The sequence below is a fragment of the Enoplosus armatus genome, chromosome 1 (genome assembly GCF_043641665.1).
Source record: "Enoplosus armatus isolate fEnoArm2 chromosome 1, fEnoArm2.hap1, whole genome shotgun sequence".
Classification (NCBI taxonomy): Eukaryota; Metazoa; Chordata; class Actinopteri; order Centrarchiformes; family Enoplosidae; genus Enoplosus; species Enoplosus armatus.
Window position 1 is genome coordinate 16257859 of NC_092180.1, and position 20565 is coordinate 16278423.

The 20565-nt window shown below is 38.6% G+C and overlaps 1 protein-coding gene across 1 annotated transcript; it reads left to right on the forward strand.

The window, feature by feature from the left end:
* Positions 1–642: 642 nt before the first annotated feature.
* On the forward strand, positions 643–17668 carry tcf25 (TCF25 ribosome quality control complex subunit). Its single transcript, XM_070903654.1, has 18 exons — positions 643–955; positions 1586–1732; positions 1855–1926; positions 2701–2825; positions 3907–3972; positions 4078–4160; positions 5518–5648; positions 6165–6264; positions 7782–7875; positions 8027–8119; positions 9711–9816; positions 9906–10065; positions 10244–10331; positions 10604–10762; positions 10856–10946; positions 12072–12151; positions 12298–12373; positions 16370–17668. Exons 1-18 carry the CDS (start codon positions 734–736, stop codon positions 16535–16537), a joined length of 2061 nt encoding a protein of 686 aa, XP_070759755.1. The 5' UTR covers positions 643–733; the 3' UTR covers positions 16538–17668.
* The last annotated feature ends 2897 nt before the right edge of the window (positions 17669–20565 follow it).

The window sequence follows — 20565 nt, forward strand, 5'->3', positions numbered from 1 at the left end:
GCTTGCTGGATTTTCAGTATTGTTATATTAATGCCTCTGATTAATACTTCCAAGTTAAATTCCTGTAGTATCTTACTTGTATAAGATCTGTTTTAACCGATAATCAACACAATAAGGTGTTTTGTAAATGAGTGTATTTTCCAGCTTGTAGTGCAGAGTTACTGAAAACAGGTTAATGCTGCCACCTCCTGCTGCACGAGAGAACTAGAAACAGACTGGGTTAATTTGGAGCAGTATGGGTTACATTAGAGAGTTAACTTCAAGAAATTTAAAAACAATTGATACAAATTTCTATGAGATACAATATCAAAGTGCATCAAAGAAACATTGCTTGTCACACTCTTTAGCTGTTCATCCTCTGTTTAGCTGTCCTTTACCTGTTCTGATTTTGCGTATTGTCTGTTTGAATGGATAATTTAATATTTGTCCCTAGAGAAAATAATTTAAAAAAACTGGCTAACACTGGCACATTTACAGTGATGCTGATTAATGTGAGTGGACCATGTAAAATAAAAATATGCTCCATAAAAGGAATGAATTGTTGTTGGTGCAATTTCTCATCTATCCTATAGAGGGCAGTAATACACTCAGAAGCGCTTAAACATGTAGAAGAAGAAGAAAAAGAAACCAATGGCATTGACCCTCACTTCCTTGGTTTGCTGTGTCTGTCAGTTAACTAAAAACTATTTTAATCGGGAATATTGCAGTGTATGTGTCCCATGAGCAGCGGACAATGTCTACCCGGGCTCTGCGAAGGCTCAAAGGGAAGCAGCGGGGTCAGGAGGCCTTGGATCTCGGTGATCTAACTTTGGGTGACAGCCCGGAGGAGCAGGCTGCGGGTGAGGAGGAGCAGCTGGACACGGCTAATGTTTCTCCGCCATCTAGCAGCAAAGGCAGCAGCCGAAAGGCAAAGAAAAACAAGGCTCAGAAAAACTTCAGCAACATTTATGAACTGGTAAGGCGACGGTGTAATTCCTCAGCTTGCATGTTACTTTTAATATAACGTTAGTAAGTTATGTGAGCGAGCTCTCTGTTGACAAACATTGCTAACACAGACTAGCCGTTAGCCAATTTCTCAGCTTAATAAACTAAACTCGGACACATTATGTTGTAGCTTATGTTTAGCTAAGAGGTCTGTCCCATTAGAGAATCACTGGGAAGTGGTCCACATCACCAACCTTAAGAAAACACTGGCAAAAAAGGTCCAGTGTGCTATACAACAGATATGTTTACCAGCCTTTAAATTGTATTGTTAAAGTGATACAAAATGGAGACTTAAAGCTAAGAAATGTACAGGTTACAACTTACCTCTCCAGCTCTTTTGAGGTAGGGATAATTATCTACTAATTCTTCATCAAATTTTGTACAGATGTGACTGTTCAATATGAATAAAGTCAAGTTGATTGTGGATTCTTACATTGTGACTTTGATAAAGGTGATATCATGAATGTAGTAATACTTGAACTGAAAGTGCGGAGAGGGGCTTATTGTGATGAAATGTTTAATTATAAAAAAGTGGGATTTTACTCATTTTTAGCACTGCTTTACCCAACACACTTTCTTGCCGATTTCACATTTTTACTAGATAGGTGATGCAGACAACGAGGCAGAGAAAATCTCACCTGATGAAGAGGAAGAGAAACCAGATGGAAATAAAACAAGTAGCACAGAAAAGAATGATAACAAAGACATTGAGAAACCAGATCAGAAACAAGAGGAAGCATCTACAAAGGTAAAGATAAAGCAGTGTGAGAAGGATGTCTTTCTGTGACCCCTGATTTGACTTAAATATTCTGCGGATCTAAATGTGCATCTTTGCATTTGTTAAACTGTTGTCTCTCTTTTCTTCAACAGCCCTTGTCTGGGGACAGAGTTAAAAAGAAGAAGAAAAAGAAGAAGACAAAAGTGACGTCAGAAGGTGGACAGGTACATTTGTTGAAGAGGGATTCTATTTCTGCTATGGCAAGACAGTTGTAAAAAATATAATGAATAATAATAACATGTTATATCAATAAAATAAAAACAATAACATGTTATATCATCACATTTGTAATTATTTTCATATTTTTGTAACATTTGTAGTAGAAAAACGGCAAAGTGAGCAGTATTTGAGTAGTCAATGTCTGACAAGAACTTCCCATTTGGATATAATATCACCCTTAATAACAGGTTGTAACTGGTTGATGCGTACACACACACACATACAGACTTCACTGTGTACCTAGTTTAAGGTTGAAGATAATGATGTCTGCTCACCAGGACAAAACACATTTTCCCCACCTGACAAGCACTCCATAAAATTCTACTCTTTAAAGCATGTGTCATGTCATGTCGAAGTGTCCTTGCAAGACACTGAACCCCGGTGTGGGAAAGTGTGAGTGAATGGGTGAATGAGACTTAGCTGTAAAGCGCTTTGGGAACCGTGAAGGTTGAAAAGCGCTATATAAGTGAGATCTTTTACCAATAAGATGTTATTACTTTTGATTAACTGTTACAATATAATAACAATAACCTTTAGCTACTAAGTCACAATTTATTCCCCTGTACATTCATTTCATACAATCTTACAATCCTACACTCACTCTTCAGTGCCAGAAACCACACACACAATACACAAAACTGTAGTTCCTTTTGGCAAGTGAACAACAACTAAATGTTATCTCACTTAATTCACTGTGGGGTTTTTTTTATGATTTTCAGGAGGCTAGACCAGATGATAACATTGATTTATTGCTGGAGAACCTGGAGCAGCCCAATGGTCTGAGTTTGCAAAATGAGGATTGCGGAGGCCCTGACAGGAAATCTGTACTACACGTGGAGCACAGGTGAGGGGATCAACATCTCTCATGTTGACAAAATAAATAGACTCAGATCAGATATGCTTTTCTTTTGTTAATATTTTTCCCCACCCAGACTTGACTTGGGTGGTGACAAGTATTAATCTGTACATTTACATGGTTTCTGTATAATTCCAGTAGTTATTGTGTTAAATACATTTAAGCTGGTGGTACATGGTTCAAAATGAACACCATTATACATTGTAATGCTAAAATATCTCTTGACCAGTGCACAGCTGACATGACTCAACTTAGTAGAGTGGCCCCACTTACTATACACTTTTCTGTGATTCCTAATTGTCACCATGTGGTGGCGCTTGGCTCACATAAGAAAAGAAAATTCGGAGGCTATCTGTCTTAGGGGATGCACTACAGTGAATCAACATTTGTTAAAACTTGTTGAAATATGTTGCACTTCTGGCCACACAACCAGTTATGTCAGAGCAGTCCATTTCAATTAGCCGTCAAAGACAAATGACCTGTGTTGATAGCAAAGCATGTGATGTTACGTGTGCTGCTGTTTTCAACTATGCCACCACGATGATACTGAGCAAGCAGTTTGCTCACCTGTTGGTACGATGGATGGCCCCAATTAAATGTGCAAACTCTGTGCAGCCATCCTGTCCATAATATGCGCTCAATAAACAACTACTAAGACATTTATTATCAGTTGACTTTGCTAACCTCAAAACAGGCAGAACATCATACAGATTACGTAGTTTTGTTTTTTTCTGTACACTGACGGTCACAAACTATGATGGTTGGATTGGGTGTCCCCCTGGTAAGACTGCTGACTTACTAAATCTTCTGCTCTACTTACTTAATCTTGCCCTCCATATGTACACTATACTGTTCAGTAGGATTACCAGTCAACTTGTCAACGTTGCTTCTTGGAAATCACAGGAAAATAATATGCCTTGATTTGTTGCGTTAGTGTTGTAGAGTCTAGAGCAGACATGGACTGACATGTCTTTCCTAGTTTCCCTTGGAATGTATTTCCTCAGCTAGCCCACATCACGTCATTTAGCCTGTCAAGATTTGAACGTCGTTTTCTGTGTCAATTCATCAGGAATCTCAACCCAGAGACGGAGCTGAAGAGATATTTTGGAGCTCGAGCTGTTCAAGGGGATCAAAGGTAAAAAGGAAAGAAAAATGTTTGAGATTGTTTGGATTTAGATGACCCACTCCCTCTGTATGTATACAGTATATTCTTGTGCTCATTTCTTTTGTTTTCTTTCAGACCTCGACAGAGAAACAGACAGTTTCACCGTAGCACCTGGATGACCAATCCTAAGGACAGCTGGCCTCGCTTTAGCCGCCCAGGTAGGCTTTTCCTCACAGTTATCTGAATTATTGCCTCTACCTTTTTAAATGTATCATTTAATGACTGTCCTTTGTTGATGCTATGAGCTGGTGCATAAAATAATAGAATAATACAGTTGAAAAATATATACAATATTAATTAATTTGACCGCACATGACTCTGATTTTTAAAAATTAAAACATTATGGGCTTTGCGGTGGCCCAGTCTGTTAAGATTTGTCTAAACACACGCAAAATTGTAGTTGTGACAAGCTCTTATGTAACTCTTTTGAAATGTTATGAAATTCTATCGCCATATTTAGTAATATTAAGTCATTATATTAGAGTTTAGCCTTAGTTTAGCAATTTAGAGTTCTTAATATGTTATGTTTTTATTCTACATAATTCAAACTAATAAGCACATAAACAGCCCTGAGCACTTTCACTGGTGGTTCTGCACCTTGTAGCCTGAAGGAAGCGTAAGCAATGATTCATCAGTGGTGACAGCCTTTTAACTATCTTAATTACAATATGTATTCTTAGATTTAACCAGTGTAATATAGTTTGAATGTTGCTTTTGTTGTTATACAGACGTCATCAAGACTGCTTCATTGTTTTTGTGCTAAAAGTCACCATTCATATATATGTTCTTGCCATGGTTAGATTAGATTTTTCCCACGAATCTCAACAGCTATTAAAGTGACAAACCCAGCCTATCAGTACACAAAGCACATCGTTCAGACATTTTCTGACGCACTCAGACTGTTCCTTCATAATAAAGTTCAGACCAAAAATTTATTACATTTGTTTGTTGAAAAATTGTGGATAACAGTCATTCTGTTAACACAATTGATGTCACCACTCATAACATCTCCAGTCGCAATAAAGCAATGTTACATCACCGCTCACATCTAGGATGTCTTGCATCTTGTTATAAAGCCACGAGAATTTACAGTTATTTTAGCACAGTCAGATTGTTGGTAGACACAAACGGCAAACAAATAATCATGGTCAGAAATATGTTCAATAACTCATGTTTGTTTTTTATTTATATTAATTAAGAAATAATGTTGTTTTTAAAATTAATGTTGAACCGCAGGTAAACAAAATGGTTGTGAAGCGTCACAGACAAACTCCCTGTATATGTCATCTGCTTCAGTAGGCGTTTGTTGATGAAAATGTAGGTTATTTATCAGACTTTTACAGTGACTTCAAACGTGACGTGCAAGTTACAACTGGATCGCTTAATTTTGTAATTTTAACACAAATGTGCTCATTTCATCTTTTATTTAGTCATTCTTATTCAATTCTATGAATGCTATTTGAGCTGCTTTCTTCATGTGTTGTTGTTCTTAACTCTTGCTTGACTCTTCCACAGGAGTCTCAATGACGTTACTGCAGTCAAAGGATGGCGTTCAGCACTTCACCTTTGAGCACAGTCGGGACTACCAACAAGTACAGTTCAAGTTCCTGGATGCTGTCGAGTCCATGGATCCCAACAACATTGTGGTAAGTGCACTTTGGTGTCCGTGAGTTTGGTGAGGATGTCAAATCAGGCATCCTCAGTATTGATGTTGCCAGGAATGCGTAAAATAATCGATGATATGGGGTGGAAAGAATGGTCACGTAACATTGCATAGACAATGTTCTGAATGGCCATGAAATCATCCTGTTGAATCATCGCTAGTATAATCAATCAACAACTGCAATGTGATTTTTCAGAAAAGAAGTGTTCAGATCCAAAGGCTATAACATAAACTTGTGACTATGCATATTGATGCATGCATAAGTATTATTTTACAGTTAAAACCCAGTCCAATGGCAGTTGGCCTGCATATGCATGTAAACATAATGAAAAAATCTACAGTCACAAGGATAGTGTAACCAAATGATCTGTGTGGATGCATTTGTATTACATTTTGACCCATATCTTGTATCGTAATCCAACTTCTTCTGTTGAAAGCATTTCCTCTATTCTGACTTTATGTCTTTGTCCATCTCTGTCAATTTGACCACTGTCTCCAGGCCCTGCTGCAGCTGAACCCCTACCACATTGACTCCTTGCTGCAGCTCTCCGACGTCTGCCGCATACAGGAGGATCAGGAAATGGCCAGGGACCTTATCGGTGAGAATCATGGGCTCCTTTCATAAATTACATCAATTCTACACCAAAGACAAGACTGTAAATGTGTTATGGGCCCAGCAATGACACAGATGTTAAATCATTAATCATTCAAATCATTCCCAGGGATCCACTTAATTACTGCCAGAAGCAGTTTAAGAGCAACAGATTAATGTAGCTTAAAGGCATTAACTTGTTGTGTTAAGTGTATAACAATGATTCCTTACTATATCTTTAAGCTATTATAAAATATTAAACCTAGAAGTCTGAGCTGAATGCAGAGTTATTCCTCCATGGCTCCAAAAGAGCCCGCTCAATACACAAGCTCCTTCTGTTCCAATTTTATGCTTTTAGATGCAAGATTTTGGCATAGACATGAAATAACACAGCCCCTCTTCAGACATTATTATGCTTCATAAGTTCAAGTCTGTTCTTCATCATGGCGAAGAAGACCAGGCATATACTGCACATCTGTTAAGATTAATTCATCGCTTCATTTGCTCCCAGCAGGGATGTGGCTTGGACCTCTTTCATTAAGCACATGAAGAATCCCAATTCCCTTTGCCCTTACAATTTGAATCAATTTACACCAGTTACACCAGAGTCAGTATGATTTGGTATTCCTATTATGAATGCATTTTAATCATATCAATATCTTTATCGAACTACATGTCGTCATACAGACTATCAGGCACCTACCAAGCTGTTGACTTCATAATGTTTTTGTTGTTGTTTACATTTTTTTTGTTAGTTGGTAAGCAATACCATGAAAACAACCAAATTCCTGTAGTAATAAAGATAAACGTTCTCAGGTGTTGGTTATATGTACTATGTATAGATTAGTGTGACGCAACATCCTTACAATTAACAGAGAAATCATCCGAAAAATTAATGAAAAAGTACATTTTGTTACTTTAAAGGAACCTAGTGGTCAGTGCATTTAATATCTCACAGCAGATTTTGGTGCTGTGGGCATTGTAGTGTGTTAGTTTTGTCAGTGTACTGCTAGTTTACTTGTTCGACAGATTCAAGAGATTGATATAAGATGAAAAAGGGCTGAATTTAAATTATATTTTGTGTGATTTTCAAGCAAAAAAAGTATGGTTATTTTAGTGCTCGGTGTCGGTATGCTTTTGAAAAATTTAAACTTAACCTCCATTGTTAAAAAGTCAGAGTTCGTGCTCCATGCAAAGCACAACATTATGTTTGTTATCACAGGCCCTCTCCTCGACTGGACAGCTAAAGTAGTTTATGTAGAGGACCAGAGGGATCATTTAACAAAAGGCATTTGTCTTATTCCTAGGCAAATGTATAACATGCTATCAGTTGAATTCACTTAAGATAGAGAAGTTGTGGTGTTTGGGATGCAAAGCCCTGCTGGTGAGGTGATGAAGAACATAACTCACGCAACCCAGCGCCTGCAGCGTTGCATAGCTGTGTTTAGTTGCTTTCTATACATTGTGCCATACCCGTTGTGGATATAAATAAATTATTATTGATTTTTTTTTTTTCTTTTTCAGAGAGGGCCTTGTACAGCTTTGAGTGCACTTTTCACCCTTTATTCAGTCTGACCTCAGGTACCAGCAGACTTGATTATCTGAGACCAGAGAACAGGTTGGTTGCCTCTTTTTCCTCTTTTTTTTGTTTATGTTAGACACTTTCCTTTGTGAGGTGTCATTGAGACACTTGATTGATTGATCGTTTGTATCTTAAACTGTGTTTGAAGGACTCAGCAATTCGTTGATTCAATCATCTCTGTTTATAGGGCGTTTTACCTGGCTCTTTATAAGCACATGATGTTCCTGGAGAGGAGAGGATGCCCACGGACGGCTTTGGAGTACTGCAAACTGATCCTGAGGTACAAAGGGAAAAGTATGAGACCTGGGACAGAGGAGCTATAGACTTTAAGAGAAACAGAAACATTTTTGTAAGAGGTTTATACAGAAAACCATACACGGTCAACCAATAACTTAAGCCTTTACCACAGTTACAGCCATCATCTTCCTGGTCTCTTTATTGACTAACTTATCTACTCTGTTCCCATTATCTCTGATCAGCACTCTATGTTTACAGAAAGAAGCAAGGTGGCAGTTTAGACACTCTCTTCCCGCTGTTGCATCTTTAGTTTCTTTATTTGGCATCCCATCGAATAGTATCACATATGATCACATGGCTTTCTGGCTAAACAAAAAGAACTCTCATTTCCCTGAATAAAGTAACCACCTACAGCAGTCATCGGATTTGGAAGATATTCCTCAAAGACTGTTAAATCAGCTATTGGGTATTTTGCCATTGGTAGTCCTGTTCAGGCACAGGGGGTAAACGAAAACATTTTGTCTGTTGTCTAACGCCAGAGTGTGACTACCGATACCAATCTTCCAAATTCCTAGTGTGTGCTATTTTATTGATGACGAGGTGTACAGTTGAATGCTTTTCCCCATATATTAAATCAGTAAGAGAGAGAGAATCAGTAAGATCATGTGTTTGCCCTAGGTGATACATATGATACTATACTTAACATTAAAAATAAAATCCCAAAACAGTCAATGTAAGTGTTTCAATGTCTTTACATAAGATAAAACCTCCAACCTCCTGTATCATGCTGCTAACCCCTTACATAAGGCTTTATACACAGTAAGAGGGCTGTTCCCATACACTGCTGCCATCAGTCCGCCATAGCTTGAGCTTTACAGCCTACCCATAAAATGGTCGATGCTTATCTATGATTTTCATCAGACTCTGGCTTCCTGACTTCATGACAGCTATGTTCTGGTCCTTTTGTAAAGCAGCACTGTGGGAATAAAAGCTGACGGCTGTCCCCCCTCCAACCAGCAGTGATTAAATCACTGTTGGCTTAAAATGGCCACGTGATTGATAACAGATTCTTAAAAAGCACTGTTGGAAGAAGTGTCTCACATATATAATATGATTTAACACTGTCAATCCATTGTTTCAGAGAAAAGAAACAATAGTCATATTTTTATTCCTTTGTTGTTTTTCTGAACACAAACCATATTTGGTATCATTATGCACTCTTAGATGGTATTAAATGCATTGTGGTGGGTTTTGAAGGAAACCAGAAAAGTTCACTTTAAATTTCACTGTCATTGTCAGTAGCAATTTGTGCATAGCATACTGACAATGTGGGGCAAAGCCACTCCATGGTTACTTCAGTTAGTCAGCTGCCCAAGCTTCAAAATTGACTCTGAAAGCAAATAGCAGCGCAGTGGTGTTTTAGATGCTATCTGGTTTCTGATATCTTATTTATTTCATGTTTCAGGTTTCAAGTGGAAATCTTTGAATTATAGCTAAATATCAGCTATAACCATCAGTGCCTTTTAAGGACAGCTTACAGTGTTTCCCACAGGTTGAAAGTGTGTTTTTTTATGTTTATGTACAAGTGCCTGTAGTTATCATTTGTCTTGTCTGCCACTCTTTTTTTTTATTAGTTTGGACCCAGACTCTGACCCACTTTGCATGCTTCTGCTCATTGATTTCCTGATGCTGCGTTCCAGAGAATACCAGTCTCTCCTCCAGTTATATCAGGACTGGGAGGTAAAGTGTGCTATCATGGGCGGATGTGTGCATATACGTGTTAGTAGCTTTTCATTCTGATACAGAAATGGTTTGTTTCTGTCTTTTAGGAGCACAGAAATCTGTCCCAGCTGCCAAACTTTGCATTCTCCACAGCACTTTGCCATTTCCATCTCAGCCAGCAGGAAGATATGGATCCTGAAGAAAGTGACAAACAAAGACACAAGGCTGACCAGACGCTGCAGGATGCTCTCATTATGTTCCCTGGAGGTTAGATCCTCAGAAATGAACCTGTGTGTGGATATTTAGACATGATTGTCACTTCTTCGCATTGTTTATGGCATGACTAAAATGATTTCTATAAAATAGAAGGGATTACTTGCCATTCACATCAAGGAAGTTGTACATTTCCACCTGCTTATGTTGCTATAACTATTATTTTCTGCAGTCTTGATGCCTCTACTGGATCTATGTACTGTGCAGCCAGATGCCACAGTCACCTCACATGCCTTCTTTGGCCCAAAGAGTCAGATAGGGTAATGTATCCTCCCTGTGGTGTTGGGAGTGTTGCAAATCCAACAATTAGTGCCAAATTATCTCTATTATATGAATATAGCTTGGTGTCCGTCATTCAATATCATTTAGCCATTAATGATAACACATGCATTATTGCTATAAACCTTTTCATGGCCTTTATTGTTATCCTAATTTTTCTCATTTTTATTTTGATCTATTTTGCTTTTCTGTTATGTTTTTCTCCACCTCTTCTACCCTAACTTTAAAAACTCATCCTACCTTCTGTCTCCAGGCAGCCCCCAGCCCTGGCTGAACTGACCGCACTGTACGTGGGGAGGACTTGCAGCCTGTGGAGGGAGGCAGCAGTAATGCTGTGGTTGGAAGAGTCTGTGAAAGAGGTGTTGCGCCGAGTTGATGCCAAAGACCCTCTGGTGGAGGACTGCCAAAACAAGTAAGATCTCAATGAGCTGCTCTGCTGCCACAAGTCCATATTTCTGTGCATTTACGCTCCATATGCTAGCATACCTTCATCACTCTGTTTTAGGAGAAAGCAGAGGTACCAGAGTGCTCCAAGGAACATCCATCGTCACGTCCTCCTCTCCGAGATCAAAGAAGCCACATCAAGTCTGCCTCTAGTGAGAAACCATCAGCAACTACACCTTTAACACAATTCACTGTATCTGCAGTGACCTCAGACCACTCACCAACAGACACTCGAGGTGTGATGGGCATCAAGAGGATCAAAATCTTGTACATTTTCAAATTTTCCAAATATCACAAGCCAGAGGAGTTAAAAGAATTAATAATCACAGTACCAGAAACATGTGACCTCTCACTCCCTGTGGTCCCAATCTAAGATTGTCTTGATACAGACATGCTCCAATCCTCCCTGATTTATAAATCAGATTTCACACTACCAAAAACATCTGTGGATCAAACTTGAGATGACAGTGATGCCCATATGGTATTTTATTTTTTGTATGTTTATTTATACCGAAAACACAACCAGTTGATAGATCAAACTGTCAAATCTAGTATGGAAAAAGCAAAATTTTTCTCTGATAATTTAGTTTTGTCGTCAGTGTAGTTGCTACTTCTTTTTCCACACGTATTTAGATGTTTGAATTATGAAATAATAGAAGACTGTGCTCCACACACAAAACCTTGCAGCCATAACTGTAACAGATTGCTGCTGTGCTCCACCTCATATAGTTCAACGCTGCCGGATCAGCCTCCAAACCGTTAGATTAGAAAAACCACTTTGTGGCCAGCCTCGCCTTTTTACTATTAAAGAGAAAGGCCCAACATTTCCCTTAATGTGATTTAACTTGTGGTGGCTTGTGGTCAGTTACTCATCGACCATTCTGCAAATAGTTCAATTTCAGGCTAAAAGTTATGGCAGTAGGGTAGTCCTCAGGGAGGGATATGTCATATATTCAACATACATTGATAATTGATTAGAAGATTTTTTTACCTTGAAGAAGTGTAATAAACTTAACGATAACCAATAAAGACTTGCAGACTTTCAGACGATCATATATATCTGTGCCATGCAGAAGATCCTCACAAAGCCTCCATTGTGGGTTTTTTGCACATGATTTTTGGAACAACAAAGCTGATAAAACTTGGGTCAATAACTTGGTTCCACATCTGGCTTTTAAGTAGCACAATAGTATCAATATAATGCTGATAACCTCTGGAGTATTAATGCATCCCTGAGGAAGTGACTCTAATCTTTCTCTTTTGTTTTATACCCTCAGGAGGTGACCAATCAGCCTGTAATGGGCTTTGACCCTCTGCCTCCACTGGACTCAGTGATATCATATAGCCGACCAGAGAGGTAACAGAGGACCCGCATCTGTGCGCATGAAATTTCATTGTACAGTCAAAGAAGATGCAAATATTGTGGTTTACACAACAACTGGCTTTATGTCTTCACTTTGCTTTTATGCTTTAATGAGATTTCTTTTGTGTGTCTGCATGTAGGCAGCATGTTGGTGCATCCAATGAGAGTACATTGTCGCTGTTTTTCCGGTCTTTGCTGCCAAACTTCAACCTTCAGGTAAGTCGCATGGATCAGGCAAGATAGGTCTGGTCGGAAATAGGTCTGGAAAAATGAATTGATGAGTGGTTGTTTAGTTCATGGGGCAATAAAGATTTGAGAGTTAGTTTTATGGAAAGATAGTTGTCTTGTCATGAATTTAAAAACAATTTCAGCTGTCAAATATTCAGAGACACCCTAAAACTGAATTTACGTATGTTATTTATGTTATGTTGTACATCTCAGTTATAATTAATGAATTTGAGCAAGTCCCTCCTCAACCTGAAGTGCAAACTGTCGTGATGTCATCTGAAGATGAAAAACGTATAAACAACTAATAAATAATCCATGTGGTGAAATCATGTGCAGCAGCTCTAAGCTCTACATTCGAATATAACCAATATGTCTTAATTGTGTGAGCTCACATCATAAATTATCTTTTTGATGCTCTGATTTCCTGCGAGACATCCTGAGAGTTGTCTGTTGGTTTTGTTGAGTTTACAACAAATGTAAGTTTAGCACAATGATAAATTTGTGTTCAAGGTTGCGTTGTGTATTTAACGATTACTAGAATATCACACAGATACAACCATTTAGTAGCAGGACCCTCCAGGGATGGTGGAAACATCTGAACTGGTAAACGATCTGGGAAAACATCTTAATACACACCATTGACTGATGGAATATTTCCTCCAGTAACTCATGGTCACCCTAAGGGGATGACCACTGAAAAATATCAAGGAAGGCATATGACCTTGTTACAGTTAATTCTGTTCACCATTTCCTGCTATGTCACTGAAGAACAAAACAATAACGGCATTCACAAAGTGCAAAGTTGTTTGTGGCCTTGGCTTTGCTGTCTCTTTCCTAATAGAGAAGTTTCATGCTTATGTTTATTGATTATTAATTTATAGGGCTAAGTCATCATGGTTTCTGCTCCATAATTATTGTAGGACATTTTGTCAATCTTGAATGTTACCTGTATTTATAGGAACAAAATCTTAGGAATATGTTAGTAGAGTACATTACATTTTTCTGCTCACACTTAACCATTTAACCATTTCTACAATACCTGGCCTTCATTGTGATGGCTGAACTGAGATCCAAAACAGCTACACTGTGCAGCTAGTCCCGCAGACTATATTCATGTTTGAGAATGTTTTATAAAACAGGAAATTGAGTGCAAAAGACACAGACATCAGAATCTGTGGCTTCCCATGTTTACCCTCAATGACTCTCGTGGGGTACTATACAGTACTTTTTGTTTGAGACTGCACATTTGAAAGAAAGTGGATTATTTAAGATCTTTTTGTCAAAGAAGTGGATGTTACTTTGACGCTACCTAGCCAGTTGGGAAAAAAACGGCATCTTTTTGTTTTTAATTGTAGAAATTCACTCAGTTAACCGGAGTTATAATTAGATTTTAAATGATTTTAAATGTCAGCAATATATTGGTCGGTTTAAGTCGGGGGTGATATTACATAAATTAAACTTCTGCAATTCTTGAGTCATCCATAGTCCTCAGCAACAAATGAGTGTTTGCTCTTTCTGCTCATTTACTCCACATTATTTGCCTACCCCCTTTTCCCTCAGAATGGACTGTGGTTTGGCTGAGATTGTGTGAAAGAGGACCCATTTACAGAAAGGCAAACACATTTTGATGTAAAGCACGGCAGCGAGGTGTAGAATTATCATTTTCCGTCCAAGTCTAATGGAACTTATGGATTTGTTCATTTCAGACCGACAAAAACAGGCCTCCCTGCAGTTAACTCTTATGGTACTTTTTACAGGGTACAGAACAAGAAGTCCCACACACTGTAAACTCACTTTATGTATGAGTATAGACAGCACTGCAGGAGTACTGTAATGGCATTTGATTGGATTAGATATATACCATTATCTCAAATGGCATTTTATTAGATATGTAAAATAGAATTAAATCGATGCAATTTTAGTAACCGCTTCACCAGTGTTTGTCGTGGGGTGACCAAGACTGTATGACTGATGCGTGTGGCATCAAGACTGTAGACTGTAGAGTTTGCATCCTGTCCAAAGCCTAAACATACTTTAATCATAGAGGAGACAGATCAAGGTACTTATTAACTACTTTGCTGTTTATGTGTGAGGACCTGTGGGACATCCAACACTTTTTAACTGATGTGCGTTTTTGTCATTTTTGCCAGGTTCAGCCCCCATAATAAACAGGGACTGACGCTATCTAAAAATGTGCTGCTAGTCCGCAGTAGATCATCACTGCTTAAAGAGTGAATCAGAAGTCTTTTACAGCATCAGCGGGTGCCCTTCTGTCATGTTCCTTTGACACCAGTGGAAAATGCGTTCAGGAACTTGTGATTTCATCATGTGTGATATAGCATCGTTTCCAAGAAGAAACAGAAGAGGGTGGCCTGTTGGAGGCTTAATCTTTTCAAAACATCATCAGTCTCAGCACTGTATAATAACTTATGTACGAATGTACATAGATGTATATTAATATTGCAATGCAATATTTTTATATACTCTGTATGGTACAACAATGTCAGATCAGCACCCAGTTGAGTTTTTGACCACTTTGACTGCTGCTGCTGAATGTGTTTATGATTAGGTCCCTGTTTTGTTGTTCTTGTGCACACGCATGAGCACGTGGTTGACGTGATACAAATTTTTGCCACATTTCAGAGTATTCCACTAATCTACACGTGCCGGCAAAAGCAGGAAAGAAGACACCAGTGAACATAGATGTAGATCATGCACAATTTATGCATTTTATTTTCTTTAATGATCTATCTTTTGGATGTTTTACGAGGACGTTAATGCATTCAACACACTTGTTAGACCTCGAGGATTCCGACAGTGAGTGTAGTTTAGTAACACTGTAAACAGAACTACAGGGTCATTTTTAATCTGTGTCATAAAAAAACTAGAAATTTTCTGACCCCTCAGTGGTAGCAACAACAAAAAAAAGCGCTGTGCCGGACTTCGCGTCATATTGGCGTCTCCTATATTTAAGGGGTATTAGATGAATGGGCTGAAAGCAACAAATGGATGGAACCTGTTTCCACTGGGTTCGTTTTATTTTTCTACGAACAAAAACTTGCCATCAGAATAATTTGTAAGACTCCTGCAATAACACAACCATCTGTATTGGTCCATAATTGGTGCTTTTAAAGGATGTTATTGGTGCCAGACTAAGCACTGAACGAGTTTGGTTTATGTCCAAACGAGGAGACCTTGACAATTTTACGATGACTTGGGTGCTTAACATGTAACAGTGTGTACCTCACGGATCATAAATGTTATGCAAAGACTGCAGGTGCATACTCCATCATTGTATACAAAGCTTTACTATTTGAAGTTACAGAGTTTAGTCTATCTCATCATTGGTGTTTTAGTCCATTGCTTGCGAGCAGCACAAACCAACTGCTGCCTCGGTAGGATACATATAAGGTACACCCAGCAATAGAACATCATGTGGGTCAGCTATACATGCTTGATGTTAACAGATGGGCCCAAGGCATGTTTCCATCAGGACAGCTCTATCTATCCTGATCATGTTATCCACTTATGGAGAGGAAGAGATAAAATATGGATAAAAGAAATACAGTTAAGACTAGAGAAGATATGCAGCAAAGTTCCCCTTTTTTTACTGTTGAAATAGAGTTACGTATCTGAAAACAACATGATATGTTATGTAACACAAACCTAGATTGCCTTGGTATTGATATGCTTTATTCAACACACAAACGGATGTTCATCACATTGTGTTTCTAGAAACATCATAAAAGTACATTTGCTTGTGAACCCTGCTTGTGGGATTATGAAATTTTAAAAAAACACATTTGGACAAATCCTTATGGTCTGACAGCTAGTCGGAAATTAAGAAATATAAGAAAATGATCAGATACAGTATGTCAGTGATTGTCTATAGCCAACAACTGCGACACTAGCAATGGCCAAGCACTAACATAGAAAGCACTTGGAGTCTAGCTATTTGTTTATGAACTCTCTTTTCTTGTTAAGGGTGGACCGAGGCAGGAGGATGACATGGAAGTGGCTCGAGCCGGTCAGGAGCTGAACCAGGAAGTGAATCGTCTAATGGTGGCAATGAGGGACATGCTGGCAAACATCAGGTTTCAAGAGCCACCAAGAGAGGACAACCCCTACAGAGATGAGGAGGAGTGGGACTGAGAGAGGAGGGAGACAGGTGGAATTTTAAGTGTGTGGATGAAGAGGAATCAAGTAGACGAAGAAACTTTAAAAACTTAATGACATTGAGAAAAATGAAAATATTTAATTCTGTTTTACGATAATTAAGAAGAAATGGAGTGGGACAACTGAACAGTATTTTTTTTTTTTTTTCAATTGTACAATTACTGAAGTGAAAGGAAGAGATGACTTGGTGTTACGAGCCTGTCCACTCCTCTGCTTTAGTGGCATTGATAAAAGAAAATTACTCTGGAGCGATTGTGAACCTGGGGAACTTTTTTTCCAGACTCAGAAAACAAGATTGGTTGAACCTGTCATGTCACTAAAATTGATGGTGTTATTTATAATAATTCATCATTTTGAAGTTCCAACATCTCCAGTCGTGCGTTGAACAACACTAGCACGTAATGGCCGCTGCTCTTCTTCCTTTTTTTGGAGAGTTTTTCCATGTTCACAAACAGTGGACTGCTTTATGAAATAAGAATAATTTGAAACAGTTGAGTTGTTGAGTGGAAGCTCTGTATCACAAATTCAAAGTTTTGCTTGGCAGCAGTTTAACATAGGGTGTTTTTTTTTTTTCTTGTTTTTTTTGCTCCAGAATCTGAAAGAACGTTTTTATCCTCATTGACGTAGGCCAACAGCTCTTATAACCTAAAACAAATCGTTGGGAAATCAGTTCAACGCATTGAAATCCATGTTAACTTTCAATGACTTAAGAATTGCAGAGGTGAAAACTGAAAGCTAATTAATCATGTTGAATACACTTGTTGCTTTACTGGAAAATGGAAATATTTGATGCTTAAATTCAGAGCCAGACAAGCATTTGTAATCTGTTAAATCTGTTTTTTGCAAATGGAATATTTACCACTGTTGTTCTGTCGTTGGTAATAGCACATATTCAGCAACTCATACCCTAATCTTTAGATCTTTATTTCAAAGAAACAAACTTATTCTGCTACTGAGATCCTCCCGCCCAACCAGTTATGAGAAATTACAATCCATTTTTCAGAGAAGCATTTTTGAAGGGATGCTGTAACCATAATCATCTTGTACAGAGTTTACTCTGATGTAAAAAGAAATATGTTAAGTAAAACAAATCAAGTAAAAAGTCAATATATGTGAAGCTCTTTTTATAAATAACAACTGTGTTTACCCACTCCTCAGAACCAAATAATTTGCTAAAATGTTCCAAAATATGGCGAGAGACTCCAAAACAGTTGGGAGCAAACACATTAAACGTATTAATGAATTATTTGAAAACAGTTCTGCATCACAGTGTTTTAAAAAAAAAAAAGATGCTGCAAATTCAATCATTTCTAATGGGAAAAATAATCACCAACACATTTTAGATCCTGTTTCTATTTTGGATGCACTCAAGCGATGAGTGGGTGGGCCTCCAGTTCACATTTCATTTTCCATAAACATGATTTAAGTTTAGTCTTATCTCCTGCTAAGTTCAGCATTTGAACTAAACAAAATCGAAACTGTCACAGTGGGAATCTGTTCTTCGGTCGTATCCAAACAGACATTTGTCACATAATCATTTCATTGGAAAACCTGCAGTATGTTTTTTGTCCTTGTGTAAATCCATTTGTTACTGCAGGATGGCTGCTGTTCTCCTGCTGTTATGCTCCCTCGCTCCCGCTCTGTTTGGAACCAATTCTCACATTTCAGTTTGAGTTGACTGGCCCATATTTGATTATTTGTGGCTCACTCCACCCCAAAAAAAAAAAAACAAGAACGGAGAATTGGCCTGAATTTTCTAAATTGACTTTAACATTTCCTTTGCTCGCTCAGTCGGATACCCATGACCTCACTCACTTAAAACTTGAGGCTGTAACTGCTGGCAAAACGCCAAGAGACTGTTATCATTTATAACCTACATCCCTTTGTGTTCCACCATTTTACCAGTGCTTCACTCTGATGTTGCTGGTTTTCCGTCATAATTATTGGAGTAACGTAAACATGTTAGAGCTCTTATTTTTATGAATCTCTTTTTAGTTTTTAGTCACAATTGGCACTCCATATTTTTATTAAAGACAGAAAATATTAGAGTCAACCCAAAGAGCACATAAACTTGAACAAATCACCCTCTGCACATACTGTAGTTGTCCATACACTAACTTGGTGACTCAGTGAGTCACATGATAACACCGTGTGCTAATTCTCAAATGATATTGTTGTTCCTAGTTCACCTGGAGCTATCATTGATGCTGTGAGAGCATCTCATGTGATCCGTTGGCAGTATAGAAAGGCTTTATCAGTGCCACAGAAGGAGCTGTGTGTGAGGGTCAGGGTCTGTCTGATGTGACTCTCCGGTGTTCCCACCACTGCTGCACAGACAATTAGTCATTACAGTATAGTTAATGAAAATGCCAACAGGTACTAAATCTCAACTAGATCTCAGAATCTATCCTGGGCCTGGAGCAAATCTAAATCGGTAACATAATTATCCTCACTATGGCTCCAAAAAAGAGAGCAAACATTTGTTTCAACCTACCTAGCTTCTGTAAAATGCAAAGTGCGAATGGGGCTGCAGCTAATGATTGTTTTCATTATTGAATATTCTGCAGATTACTTTCTTTTAATCATTTGGTCACAAACTGAGTGAAAAAAGTTCTTTGCACATTCCCAGAGCCCAAGGTGACATCTTCGCATGTCTTGTTTTGTCCAAACAACAGTTCATAACCCATATATTCAGTTTATAATGATATGAAACCGAGTTTAGCAGCAAATCATCACATTGGAGAAGCTAAAACCAGAGAATGTTTGGTATTTTTGCCAGAAAAGAATACTTTAATAATTAATTGATTATCAAGTTGTAGATTAATTGTCTGCTGATCAACTAATTGATCATTTCAGGCCTTTGAAAATAAAAAACCCTGACTGAACTACACCCATGAATGGAATTATATCTGTTTATAGATTGCATTGTGAAATTAATAATGCAACACATTAAACAGTCTCGTCAATAAATCCTAAAGCCTAAACTGAAACTACAGTAAGTCAGTGTGCCATTCTGTCTCAGCATCAAATCTAATCATTACATGTAGCGAGGTTAAAGCGGGGCTAAATTTGGTTAAGGTAACGATTGTTTTAAAGGCGTTGAAGTGACTATATTTCATTGTGAAGCAGCTATTGTGAAACATTTGACTGATGTTAAAACAATGGGAATACTTAATTTAGATGACTTTTAAACTAGACGCTCTGACATCTTTTAAACTGCAAATGACCAAATACATGTTTATTGGGCTCCTCAAAAACGTCTGGTTCCACATATATTTTCTCTACCGGTCAATTACAGCGCATTTGTCACAGATTTAGGAAGATGTTCCATGTGTGACTGCCATGCTTTGTTCAGCTGAGGATCTTCTCGCCGCCCTGTTTTCCTCTCCTTTTTCCCTCATAACTGCGCGCGTGTCAGACATCACTGGGACAGCACCGCAGCCCAGCTGACGTTTGCATGAGAGGAGGAGGAGGAGGAGGAGGAGGAGTCGCCTTCAGACTCCAGCATCACTTTGAGAAATGTTCAACGACAGTCACAGTCCCGAGGTACCAAAGACACTTTGCTCACTGTCGCCATGTTGGTCATAACAGTGTGAACGGATACGAGGAGTTTGGCGGATGAGCTGGGCGGCTCGGGCGCCCCATGAGAGTGAAAGAGCATGAAGTGTGAGCTCAATGTTTTGATGGAGAAGGAAAGAAGAAGACGCACTTTTCACACGGACAAACGCGCAAACGCCCCGGGCTGCTTCGGTGCGCTCATTTGACTGTTGTTAAAGGCGAGCTTAGTGGATATTTGACAGTCAACGCGTTGATGGGTTCAACATCTGAACAACTGCTCGGACGAGACGCATGATTTTTTTTTTCCCCAACTGGCTGTGGGACAACGTGTGACTGCAACCGCAGACTCCGAAGTATTCTCCAAACCGCAGAGAAAACTGATGACACCTCCTTACCCAGTTTGACACTGTGCTGCAGTTAAATCCACCAGGACAGCCTGTGAAGTG